This window comes from Hemiscyllium ocellatum, chromosome 22, assembly GCF_020745735.1.
Source record: "Hemiscyllium ocellatum isolate sHemOce1 chromosome 22, sHemOce1.pat.X.cur, whole genome shotgun sequence".
In the NCBI taxonomy this organism is placed as follows: domain Eukaryota; kingdom Metazoa; phylum Chordata; class Chondrichthyes; order Orectolobiformes; family Hemiscylliidae; genus Hemiscyllium; species Hemiscyllium ocellatum.
This window is the reverse complement of record NC_083422.1, coordinates 57,119,591-57,132,340: the sequence shown is the minus strand read 5'-3', so window position 1 is coordinate 57,132,340 and position 12,750 is coordinate 57,119,591. Positions and strand designations below refer to the sequence as shown.

General features: G+C 47.9%; 1 protein-coding gene across 2 annotated transcripts in view; it reads right to left on the bottom strand.

Annotated features, from left to right (window-relative positions):
* The window catches only part of sema4gb (sema domain, immunoglobulin domain (Ig), transmembrane domain (TM) and short cytoplasmic domain, (semaphorin) 4Gb), a 173,563-nt gene that overhangs the window by 22,084 nt on the left and 138,729 nt on the right, over positions 1 to 12,750 (bottom strand). For both annotated transcript variants that reach the window (XM_060842255.1, XM_060842256.1), the window contains exon 10: positions 1,474 to 1,618. In XM_060842255.1, the coding sequence (XP_060698238.1) occupies positions 1,474 to 1,618 (145 nt within the window). The remainder of the gene's footprint in view (positions 1 to 1,473; positions 1,619 to 12,750) is intronic.

Here is a 12,750-nt window from a genome sequence, read left to right as displayed (position 1 = left end):
CTCTACATTTACCCCTGCACCTAACACTACGGGCAATTTAGCATGGCCAATTCACCTGAATTGCACATTTTTGGACTGTGGGAGGAAACCGGAGCACCCGGAGGAAACCCACGCAGACACGGGGAGAATGTGCAAACTCCACACAGTCAGTTGCCTGAGGTGGGAATTGAACCCAGGTCTCTGGAGCTGTGAGGCAGCAGTGCTAACCACTGTGCCACCGTGCCACCCTAACGGGCCACCCCTTCTTGAAGATCAGTGGATAATAGGGAAAGCACGTGAAATGTTAGCCTTTATTTCAAAGGAAATAGACTATAAAAGTAGGGAGGTTTTACTAAAACTATACAAGGTATAGGTCAGATCTCAGCTGAAATACTGTGAACAGTTTTGGGTCCTAGACTTAAGGCATGACCTGCTGCCAAGAAGGAAGTCCAGAGAAGGTTTACTACATTGGCAATGGGGAGGGAGGGACTTTTCTTTGAGGAGAGATTGAGTAGGTTGGGCCTGTGTTGAGAGTGTGGCGATGGAAAAGCACAGGAATCCTGATGAAGGGCTTGTGCCTGAAACATCAATTCTCCTGCTCCTCGGATGCTGCCGAACCTGCTGTGCTTTTCCTGCGCCGCATTCTCGACTCTGATCTCCAGCATCTGCAGTCCCCACTGTCTCCATGGTTGGGCCTGTGTTCATTGGAATTAAGAAGAATGAGAGGTGACCTTATTGAAACAGAGACAAGATTCTGATGGGACTTGACAGGGTGGATGTGGAGAAGTTTGTGGGCGGCACGGTGGCACAGTGGTTAACACTGCTGCCTCACAGTGCCAGAGACCCAGGTTCAATTTCCACCTCAGGCGACTGACTGTGAGGAGTTTGCACGTTCTCCCCGTGTCTGCGTGGGTTTCCTCCGGGTGCTCCGGTTTCCTCCCACAGTCCAAAGATGTGCGGGTCAGGTGAATTGGCCATGCTAAATTGCCCGTAGTGTTAGGTAATTGGTAAATGTAGGGGTATGGGTGGGTTGTGCTTCGGTGGGTCGGTGTGGACTTGTTGGGCTGAAGGGCCTGTTTCCACAAAGTAAGTAATCTAATCTAAAAAAAGTTGCTTTCCCGTTTAGGACCAGAATAGGAGTGCTATCCAGAGATGAGGAGGAATTTTTCTCAGAGAGGAGTGAATCTGCGCAATTCTTTACTGCATGGAGCTGTTGAGGTCAGCCATTAATTCTGTTCAAGGCAGATTTTTAATCAGGAAGGGGCATTGAGAGTTATGAGGAAAAGGCAGGAAAGTAGAGTTGAGGATTATCAGACCAGCCCCATGGTCTTGTTGAATGGAGGAGCACACTCAATGGGCTGAATGGCCTACTTCAGCTCCTATGTTTTATACCTGAACCTCTGTTTTTCCGCCTCCAGCTGTTGCGTGGTGTGAGTCTGAGGGGAAAGGAAGATGAGCAGCTGCTATTTTCATAGTGCTGTTGAAGAGTCTTACCGATCCTGGGCGAGGGTCTGGAAGTCTGCCCATGTACCGAGACCACCAGCGCGGCGATTCCTGATCTTCTTTATACTGCCCTTCAAATGCCTTCCGGATGCTGGCAAGGGTGTACTGGCAAACAGCGGAGATTTCGATATTTTGCCTTTATTAATGTGGAGGAGAAGGAGTAACAATTAGTGAAATCACAGAGATAACCACCTCACCTTCCTCTGGGATGTCTGTTTGGGGGTCAATCTGAGAACCCCTTTTCCCTTCTTGCAAAGGGGACAGGTCATTTTTAGCAATCTCTGATGTCTTCCAACCAGACACCACCTCCTGCCAGTGTCACATTTTCCCCCATTAAACACTTGCAACCCACTAAGAGCAACCTCATCATCAATCTGATCCTTTCTATAGGTCAACCTGAATGTTACCAGTTTTGATGTCCCACTGTTGAAGAGATATGTCCAGGCTGCTACAAGAAAAACTGTAAAGGAATTAACCCCAATGCATTATGTTCTGTCATTCTTTTTAAGATGAATTGCAGTCTAAAACCATTGGTCATGAGGGACAATATCTTGCCCAATAAAACCTAGGATTGATCCCATTGGGTAATGGAGAAGCAGCTCCCTTTCTAATTGGCTGTGCAGCAGGAGAATGGACCAATGACAAGAGAGTGGGGAGGTTTCAGCTCTGTGATGAAACTACCAGGAATGTAACCAATCAGAGCTGGGAACCCATCTGTGAAGATATTACAGAGAGGAATGTTGGGGTAACTGGGGGTGAGTTTGCATAGCACTAATGCACAGAGTAATTTTGGGATGTTTTGTTCATATTTGTGTGCTGTTGTTTCTTTTTCATGATCTGCAAGGCGAAGCATGTCACTGAACCAGGCAGCCTAGAGTAAAATATCCCATCTTTCAACGGAACACTCTCAACGCAGTTGGGTTGGTGTATTAATATCCAGGGACTGAGCTCACTGTCTAGTTAGGGGGCAGTGGGCAGGCTCCCTGTGTTGGAAGGACAATTGTTACCCTGGGATTTGTAGAGTGAAAGCCTGCTTGTGTAGGTACGGTAAAAGCCCCCTCCCATTTTATTATCAATCTTTCATGGGATCTGGGTGTTAGCATTAAGGCCAGCACCTCCTGCCCGTCCTCTTAAAACGAGGATTTATTTATTTTAAATAAATATAGCAGTTGGCAAATTAAAACAAATTGAATTGACAGTCCCTGCAACAAAACTCAAACATCAAAGGGAAACACACAAATTTAAATACAAATAGTTTTAGGGGGAGATAAAGTCAATGAAATTTCTTGTTCCTGGGACCATTCTTGGAAATTGTTTCTGTGCACCCTCACATCTTTCCTATAATGTGGTGGCCACGACATTACCCAGTACTCCCAGGTGAGGTTTAACAAGTGTCTTATTCATAGCCAACATCACCTCCTTGCTCTATACCCTTATTCATAAAGCTGAGGGCACTTTATTTAGTAGGGCAGTTAGGGAAGGGTAATAAATGCTGGCCAGTTAACGATGCCTGCATCCCACAAGAGAATAAAGATAATGCACTGCTCTCTCTATCTGTCCTGGAACCATTAGTGATCTGTGCACCCATACACCCAGGACTCTCTGCTCCTGCACCCCTCCCACCGCTTTATTGATCATGTTGAATGACAGGGTATCGGAGAGGGGCTGAAGGGCCTACACTATATCTGAGAATACAGTTTCACATTCAGCCCTGAAGAGTAACTGGCCCCTGCAAACCATCCAATGACAAAGCCATGCAGGGCAGCAGCAGACTTGAGCAGGATCCAATACTATGGTGAGGGGGCAGACAGAGAGTGTGTGGCCACCGTTACAACAGAAACTGATCTGTGTGGTGACCGTCACCTCCTCAACTCCAACTCCCTCAGGCCAATCCATCTGGGTGTGGACAGTAACAGGTCCGACCACACATTTGTTCACCAGGATAACAGATACTTGTCTGACAGAACAGAGAACACATTAGGGTTGGATGTGTCCCAGCAAGGCATTAAACTGAAAGACAAAACTAAAGAAGGGGACTGAGAGGGAGCTGAGGCCTTTCAGAGGACTTTCAGAGACTGGGGCCTGAGAAAGGAAGGGATACATCCCAATCAGACAGCCTGCTCTGAACAAGGCCTAATCCTTAAAATGTCACTCGAGAGGTCCACCCTTCCCAAACGGTTCCCCAAGATCCCACTGGTGACAAGCATCTCCGTAATCCTTAATGGATCTCCAAAAGTAGGCGTGACCAATCAAAAGCAGGGAAACAATGCATCCGATTCAGTTAGGTGTAATCGACCCCTGAAGTTGCTCATATTTCAAATATGTCTGGTGAAATTCAACTCTCTTTTGCCAATGGAGTTAATTGGGGAATATTTGTGCTCACAGTTTAATCTCCCGCCTTCATTATTATTCTATTCTTAATGCAAGAATGTGCCTCATGGGAAAAACCTCTCGCTAAGAAATAAAGGGACAGTTGTGTATGAAATGTGCTGAAAATGAACCCTGCTCCTGGTGCAGGTAAACCTCACTATTTTACAATTTTGTTTCAGGATATGGGCATCATCAGCCTGTCCTGGTAATAACGATGAGGTTAGAGTGCAGGCTGTCCATAGATCAACCTTCTCATCATAAAACAGCCCGGGCAAATAATGTAAAGATACTAATCACCAAAATGAGTAATCAGCACATATTCGAGGGCATGTTCTGGGCAGGACACATTGTCCCTTGAGAAGGTGGGGATGAGCTGCCTTCTTGAACCGCTGCAGTCCATGTGCTGTAGGTTCACCCACAATGCCCTTAGGGAGAAAATTCCAGGACTCTGACCCAGCAACAATGAAGGAATGGTGATATATTTCCAAGGAGAAAGTGAGGACTGCAGATGCTGGAGATCAGAGCTGAAAAATGTGTTGCTGGAAAAGCACAGCAGGTCAGGCAGCATCCGAGGAGCAGGAGAATCGACGTTCGGGCATAAGCCCTTCTTCAGGAATGAGGAGGGTGTGCCAAGCAGGCTAAGATAAAAGGTAGGGAGGAGGGATTTGGGGGAGGGGCATTGGGAATGTGATAGGTGGAAGGAGGTCAAGGTGAGGGTGATAGGCCGGAGAAGGGGAGAGGGCGGAGAGGTCGGGAAGAAGATTGCAGGTCAAGAAGGCGGTGCTGAGTCCGAGGGTTGGGACTGAGAAAAGGTGGGGGGAGGGGAAATTAGAAAGCTGGAGAAATCTGCATTCATCCCTTGTGGTTGGAGGGTTCCTAGGCGGAAGATGAGGCGCTCTTCCTCCAGGTGCCGTGTTGCCATGGTCTGGCGATGGAGGAGGCCAAGGACCTGCATGTCCTTGGCGGAGTGGGAGGGGGAGTTGAAGTGTTGAGCCACGGGGTGGTTGGGTTGGTTGGTGCAGGTGTCTCAGAGGTGTTCTCTGAAACGTTCCGCCTGTCTCCCCAATGTAGAGGAGGCAACATTGGGTGCAGCGGATACAGTAAATGATGTGTGTGGAGGTGCAGGTGAATTTGTGGTGGATATGGAACGATCCCTTAGGGCTTTGAAGGGAAGTAAGGGGGGAGGTGTGGGCGCAAGTTTTGCATTTCTTGCAGTTGCAGGGGAAGGTGCTGGGAGTGGAGGTTGGGTTGGTGGGGGGTGTGGACCTGACGAGGGAGTCACGGAGGGAGTGGTCTTTCCGGAACACTGATGGGAAGGGGTGGGAAATATATCCCTGGTGGTGGGGTCCGTTTGGAGGTGGCGGAAATAACGGTGGATGATACGATGTATCTGGAGGTTGGTGGGGTGGTAGGTGAGGACCAGTGGGGTTCTGTCCTGGTGGCGATTGGGAGGGTGGGGCTCAAGGGCAGAGGAGTGGGAAGTGGAGGAGATGCGGTGGAGAGCATCGTTAACCACGCCTGAGGGGAGATTGCGGTCTTTGAAGAAGGAGGCCATCTAGGTTGTTCGGTATTGGAACTGGTCCTCCTGGGAGCAGATGCGGCGGAGGCGAAGGAATTGGGAATATGGGATGGCGTTTTTACAGGGGGCAGGGTGGGAGGAGGTGTAGTCCAGGTAGCTGTGGGAGTTGGTCGGTTTATAGTAAATGTCTGTGCTGATTCGGTCACCCGAGATAGAAATGGAGAGGTCTAGGAAGTGGAGGGAGGAGTCTGAGACGGTCCAGGTAAATTTGAGGTCGGGGTAGAAGGTGTTGGTAACGTGGATGAACTGTTCAACCTCCTTGTGGAAGCACGAGGTAGTGCCGATACAGTCATCGATGTAGTGGAGGAAAAGGTGGGGTTGGTGCCAGTGTGGCTGCGGAAGATGGACTGTTCCACATATCTGACGAAGAGGCAGGCATAGCTGGGGCCCATGTGGGTTCCCGTGGCTACTCCTTTGGTTTGGAGGAAGTGGGAGGATTGGAAAGAGATGTTGTACAGAGTGAGGACCAGTTCAGTCAGTCAAAGGAGGGTGTCCGTGGAAGGATACTGGTTGGTTCGGCAGGAAAGGAAGAAGCAGAGGGCTTTGAGGTCTTCGTGATGGGGGATGGAGCTGTATTGGGACTGGATGTCCATGGTGAAGATAAGGTGTTGGGGTCTGGGGAAACGAAAATCATGGAGGTGGTGGAGGGCATGGGTGGTGTCCCGAACGTAGGTGGGGAGGTCTTGGACTAAGGGGGACAGGACCGTGTCGAGGTATGCAGAGATGAGTTCGGTGGGACAGGAGCAGGCTGAGACAATGGGTCGGCCGGGGCAGTCAGGTTTGTAGATTTTGGACAGGAGGTAGAAACGGTCAGTGCGGGGTTGTGGGACTATGAGGTTGGAGGCGGTGGGTGGGAGATCCCCTGAGGTGATGAGGTTATGGATGGTCTGGGAGATGATGGTATATTGAGATGATATATTTCCAAGTCAGGATAGTGAATGACTTGGAAGGGATTTTGCAAAGGTGGTGTTCCCATGGATCTGCTGTCCTTGTCCTTCGAGATGGAAGTGGTTGTTGGTTTGGAAGGTGCTGTCTGAGGATCGTTGGTGAATCTCTGAAGTGCAGCTTGTAGATAGTACACACTGCTGCTACTGAGCATCGTTGGTGGAGGGAGGGGATGTTTGTGGATGTGGTGCCAATCAAGTGGACTGTATTGTCCTGGATGGTGTCAAGCTTCCTGGTGTTGTTGGAGCTGCACCCATCCAGGCAAGTGAGGAATATTCCATCACACTCCTGACCTACACCTTGTAGATGGTGGATGGGCTTTGCTGAGTCAGGAGGTGAGTTACTTGTTGCAGTATTCCTAGTCTCTAACCTGCTGTTGTCGCCGCTGTGTTTATGTGGTTAGTTTCTTTCAGCTTCCAGTCAATGGTAACTCACTGTGTGTGGTTACTGGGGGACTCAGTGATAGGAATGCCAGTCAATATCTGAAGGTGATGATTTGATTTTCCCTTGGTGGAGATGGTCATTACCTGGTGTATGTGTGGCACAAATGTTACTTGCCACTTGTTAGTCCAAGCCTGGATATTGTCCACATCTTGTTGAAGTTGATAAAAGTGGGGCTAGAAAGGCACAGCAGGTCAGGCAGCATGAGAGGAGCAGGAATATCAATGTTTTGAGCCGGGATCCTTCATCAAAACCCTTCACCTTGCTGACTCCAGCTTTAAGGGGGCTCCGTGATGTCACACACGGTCAAATGCAGCCTTGATGTCAAGGTCTATCACTCTCCCCTCCCCTCAGGAATTCAGCTCTTTCGTCCATGTTTGGATCAAGGCTGTGATGAGGTCAGCAGCTGAGTGGGTCTGGGGGAACCCAAACTGAGCAGGTTATTGCTGAGCAGGTGCTGCTTGATAACCCTGTTGATGACCCCTTCCATCACTTTACTGATGGCTGAGAGTAGACTGATGGGGCAGTAATTGGCTGGGTTGGATTTATCCTGCTTTTTATGTAGAGGGTTCTTCACCAACTTTTCACATTGTCCAATAGATGCCAGGAGAGTGATTGTGGTTGCACTGGAACAACTTGGCTCGGGGCACAACTCGTTCTGGAGTGTCAGATTTCAGAAAGTTGTCAATCTGATGACACTGTAACACCAGCCCATAGTATGTCAAATAGCAGAAGAGGTGATAGCCTGGTGGTATTATCACTAGACTGTTAATCCAGGGACTCAGTTGTTGTTCTGGGGACCTGGGTTCAAATCTTGCTGGTGGAAATTAAATTCAATTTTTAAAATAATCTGGAGTTAAGAAATTATGATGACATTATTATTGTTGATGGTTGGGAAGGAAACTGCCATTCTTACCTGGTCTGGCCTACATGTGACTCCAGACCCACCGCAATGTGGTTGCTTCTTAAGGACCCTAGGGGCCATCTGAGGTGCCAGGTCTGCCCTGTTTTAGCCTGGTATTCAAAATCACACAAGATGCTGGAGGATTTACTCAATGCAGAGATGATCCGTCACTCTGACTGTCATGGACAGGTATATCTGTGGCGTGGACGAGGTTATGCTCTTTATTGGTTCCCTCACCACCTGCCGCTGACTCAGTCTAGCAGTTGGGTCCTTTAGGACCTGACCAGCTCAATCTGTAATGCTGCTGGGATTAAACAGTGGATATTGAAATCCCCCACTCAGAGTACATTTTGCACCCTTGCCATCCTCAGTGCTTCCTCCAATTGTTGCTCTACACGGATGTGAACTGATTCATCAACTGAGGGAGGACAGTACGTGGTAATCAGCAGGAGGATTCCATGCCCATGTCTAACCTGAAGCCATGAGACCTCATGGGGTCTGGAATCAATGTTGAGGACTCGCTGGGTAACTCCCTCCCAATTATATAAAGTCCAGATTTTATCAAATTCAAACTTCACTAACTGCCAATTGCCCTTAATGCCCTTCAGCCAGAGTGTGGTGACTCTATGGAATACATTGCCACTGAAGGCTGTGGAGGCCAGTCATTGTGTATATTTAAGCCAGAGATAGGTAGGTTCTTGATTGTCAAGGGTTGTGGGGAGAAAGTGGGAGAATGGGGTTGAGAAACCTATCAGCCACAATTGAATGGCAGAGCAGACTCGATGGGTTGAATGGCCTAAGTTTTGCTCCTATGTCTTATGGTCTTAATGGTGTAGATTATTCGGCCATTTCAGAGAGTAGTTAAGAATTGCTGTGGATCTGAAGTTGCACATTCATCAGGGTTCCTGCCTTAAATAGCATAATTTAATCAGAGGGGAATTCATGGGCACCATCACTGATCCAATTCCATATTTATTTGTTAAAGGCAATGGAATCTGAACTCACGGTTCCACATCATTAGGTTCGGCCTTTGCCTTTATAACCAGATTGCCCCTGTTCTCTCCGGGATGGACTTTAATCCAGGAATACCCATGAGCACACAGTGAGAACCATGGGCATCCTGGCTATAACTAGAGCCATCCTGTAGATCATTTCCATTTGATTGTGAGTCACTGTTTCCATGGGAACAGTTTGCGTTCCTTGACAAAATTGCTCAGGGACATTTCACTTTGTGATTCCATGGAAACGGCAGTTTATCACGAGGGGACGGCCACAAAGACAGTGATCTCCCACGCTGGGTGTAGGAGCACCACTGGGTCACGTTCTGTTCATTCCGAGGATGTGGGTGTGGCAGGTCCTGCAAGTATCCCAGAGTGGCCCTGAGAAGGTGCGGGTGAGCATCTTATTGGACCACGACAGTGAGATTAGGTTTGTACATCCACCGAGAGTCTGGTGCTGGAAAAGCCCAGCTGCTCAGACAGCACCCAAGGAGCAAGAAAATCGACGTTTCGGGCATAAGCCCTTCATCAGGTAGGAGGTAGAACGGGGCAGTGCAGGGTCTCGGACTATGAGTTTGGAGGCTGAGGATGGGAGATCCCCAGAGGGGATGAAGTTGTGGATGGTCTGGGAGATGATGATTTGGTGATGGGCGGTAAGAGTCACATACATCCACAGTCATGTTCAGGAGACAGTCCCAGTAACAGTGAACCAGCAGGGATACTGTCCTCGATAGATTCTAATCAGCCTCTGGAGCCGGTGCATCTTGAACCCCAGCCTCCTGGTCCACAGGTAAGGACACTACCACTGCACCATAACTGCTCTGATGTGATACAGTTCTAAACCTTTCTTTTAGTTCAGTGGCAGATGTGGATACTTCTGGCTAGGCCAGCATTTGCTGCCCATCCCTAATTGCCCTTGAGTGGGGTGATGTCTGTCTTGCAGGGGAACTTGCAGGTGCTGGTGAAACGCTAGCTCAAGGTGGAAGGAAAAATAAAAGACAGAGAAATGGAGGGGGTGTGAAAGCAAGTTAAGGCACAGACAAGCCACACACTAACAGAGACAGACACAGACACAGACAGAGACAGACACATCAGAGACAGAGACAGACACAGACAGAGACAGACACAGACACAGACAGAGACAGACACAGACACAGACTAACAGAGACAGAGACAGAGACAGAGACAGACACAGACACAGAGACAGACACAGACAGAGACAGACACAGACACAGACTAACAGAGACAGACACAGACAGAGACAGACACAGACACATCAGACACAGACACAGACACAGACAGAGACAGACACAGACAGAGACAGAGACAGACACAGACTAACAGAGACAGAGACAGACACAGACAGAGACAGACACAGACACATCAGACACAGACAGAGACAGACACAGATAGAGACAGACACAGAGACAGACACAGATGTACAAAGGCACAGAGACACAGACAGAAATACAGATAGAGACAAAGATACAGACAGTGACAGAGGCACAGATAGAGACACAGACAGACACAGACAGAAATACAGATAGAGACACAGACAGAGACAGATGTATTTACTGCCCTTTTCCTTCCAGATGTTAGTGGGTGGATTAACAAGATGCTGTCGGTGGAAGTTGCTGTGTTCTGATCAGTTGCTGCAATTCCTACGTCACAAGACTACACTACAGGAAGTACTTTCTGACTCTAAGGCACTTTGAAATACTCTGGGGTTGGGAAAGGCACTATATAAATGCAAATTTAAAATGCAGAGGCTCAACTCAAAGTATCACTAGCTTTTTACTTTACCTGAATATTCTGCTGGGCTTATTTATACATCGTAGAAAATTAGATCCTATTTGAATCTAAACTGCCTAATTTAACTTATTCCACTTCAGTTCTGAAGAAGAATCACTGGACTTGAAATGTTAACTTTGTTTCTCTCTCCACAGATGCTGCCAGACCTGCTGAGTTTCTCCAGCTATTTCTGTTTCTGTTTCTGTTTCTGTTTCTGTTCCGGATTTCCAGCCTCCTCATTCACAGAGTCACAGAGATGTACAGCACGGAAACAGGCTTTCATCCAACCCGTCCATGCCGACCAGATATCCCAACCCAATCTAGTCCCACCTAAACCCTTCCTATTCATATACCCATCCAGATGCCTTTTAAATGTTGTAATTGTACCAGCCTCCACCACTTCCTCTTGCAGCTCATTCCATACATGCACCACCCTCTGTGTTAAAAAGTGACCCCTCAGGTCCCTTTTAAATCTTTTCCCACCTTGGAGTGGCAAGGTGGCTCAGTGGTTAGCACTGCTGCCTCACAGCACCAGGGTCCCAGGTTTGATTCCAGCCTCAGTCAACTGTCTGTGTGGAGTTTGCACATTCTCCCTGTGTCTGCGTGGGTTTCCTCCCACAGTCCAAAGACGTGCAGGTCAGGTGAATTGGCCATGCTAAACTGCCCATAGTGTGGGGTACATTCGTCAGAGGGAAATGGGTCTGGGTGGGTTACTCTTCGGAGGGTTGGTGTGGACTTGTTGGGCTGAAGGGCCTGTTTCTACACTGTAGGGAATCTAATCTTAAACCCTCTGGTTCTGGATTCCCCTACATTTGGGAAAAAGACCTTATTCTTTTATCCTATCCATGCCCTTCATAATTTTATAAACCTCTATAAGGCCACCCCTCAGCCTGCGACGCTCCAGGGAAAACAGCCACAGCCTGTTCAGCCTCTTCCTGTGTCTCAAACCCTCCAACCCTGGCAACATCCTTGTCAATCTTTTCTATAAGATCTTTATTTTATGTTAACAGCACATACTTGATGGGTGGAATGGTCTCCTTCTTTGTTGTAAAGATTCAATGAGCTGATTATTGTTGTATCTCTTTGGGCTGCACTCATGTGCCTGACTTATCCAGGTTTGGTTCACATGACATATAACTGCATGTTTCACCCAGCCGCTATAGTCTTTCTCCCTGAGGTTAGAAAGCAGTCAAAAAACATAATGAACACATGATTGAGTTCCACATAAAAGGACAGTCAGTAACTGAGCTGCTTCGATGCACTCCACTTTGAGATTGAACTGAACAAGTACTGACAAGAGTTGAACTCTACTGCAATTGCTCATACACACACTCACACTCTCTCTCTCGCACTCTCTCTCTCTCTCTCTCTAATGGAATTGCTCTCTCTCTCTCACCCACACACACACCATGCAGTGCCAGTTAGCTACACTTACTTATTAAACCTAAAATTGATGGTCGAACAATTAACGAGCTTGTGGTGGAAACGCTAGCTCAAGTTGGAAGAAAAAATAAGAGACAGAGAAATGGAGGGAGTGTGAGAGCAAGTTAAGGCACAGACAAGACACAGACAAGACTCAGACAGAGACAGAGATAGACACAGACAGAAACAGAGGCGGCGACACAGAACTGACACAGCCAGACACAGACAGAGACAGAGATAGACACATACAGACAGAGACAGAGGCACAGACAGAGGCGGCGACACAGACAGAGGCAGAGACAAAGACAAACAAGACAGACAGAGACAGAGACGCAGACAGAGACAGAGAAAAGGGTGGCCCAGCAAGCAGACACGGATCGATTTATGGAGCCAAAGCAAACAACTGTGAATGTTGTAAATATAAAGCAAAAACACAAAACTATATTATAGACATAGAGTTGTACAGCACAGAAAAAGGCCCTTTGGCCCATTGAGTCAGTGCCTGTCATAAACAATCACCTAACTATTCAAACCCCATTCTGCAGCAGTTAGCCCACAGCCTTCCCACCACAGGTGGCCAAATATCTTCGATACATTGGGTGCCTTTTGTGATCTCTGGTTATCTCAAAGTACATGGCAGCCAGTCCTTATTCTAGTGTTGGTACTGGCAACCAATTCATACACAGCATGATCCTACAATCAATACTCTGATTATCACAGGATCCCCACAGTTTGGAAGCACCATTCCTGATGAAGGGCTCCTGCCCGAAATGTCGGTGTTACTGCTCCTCAGATGCTGCCTGACCTGCTGTGCATCT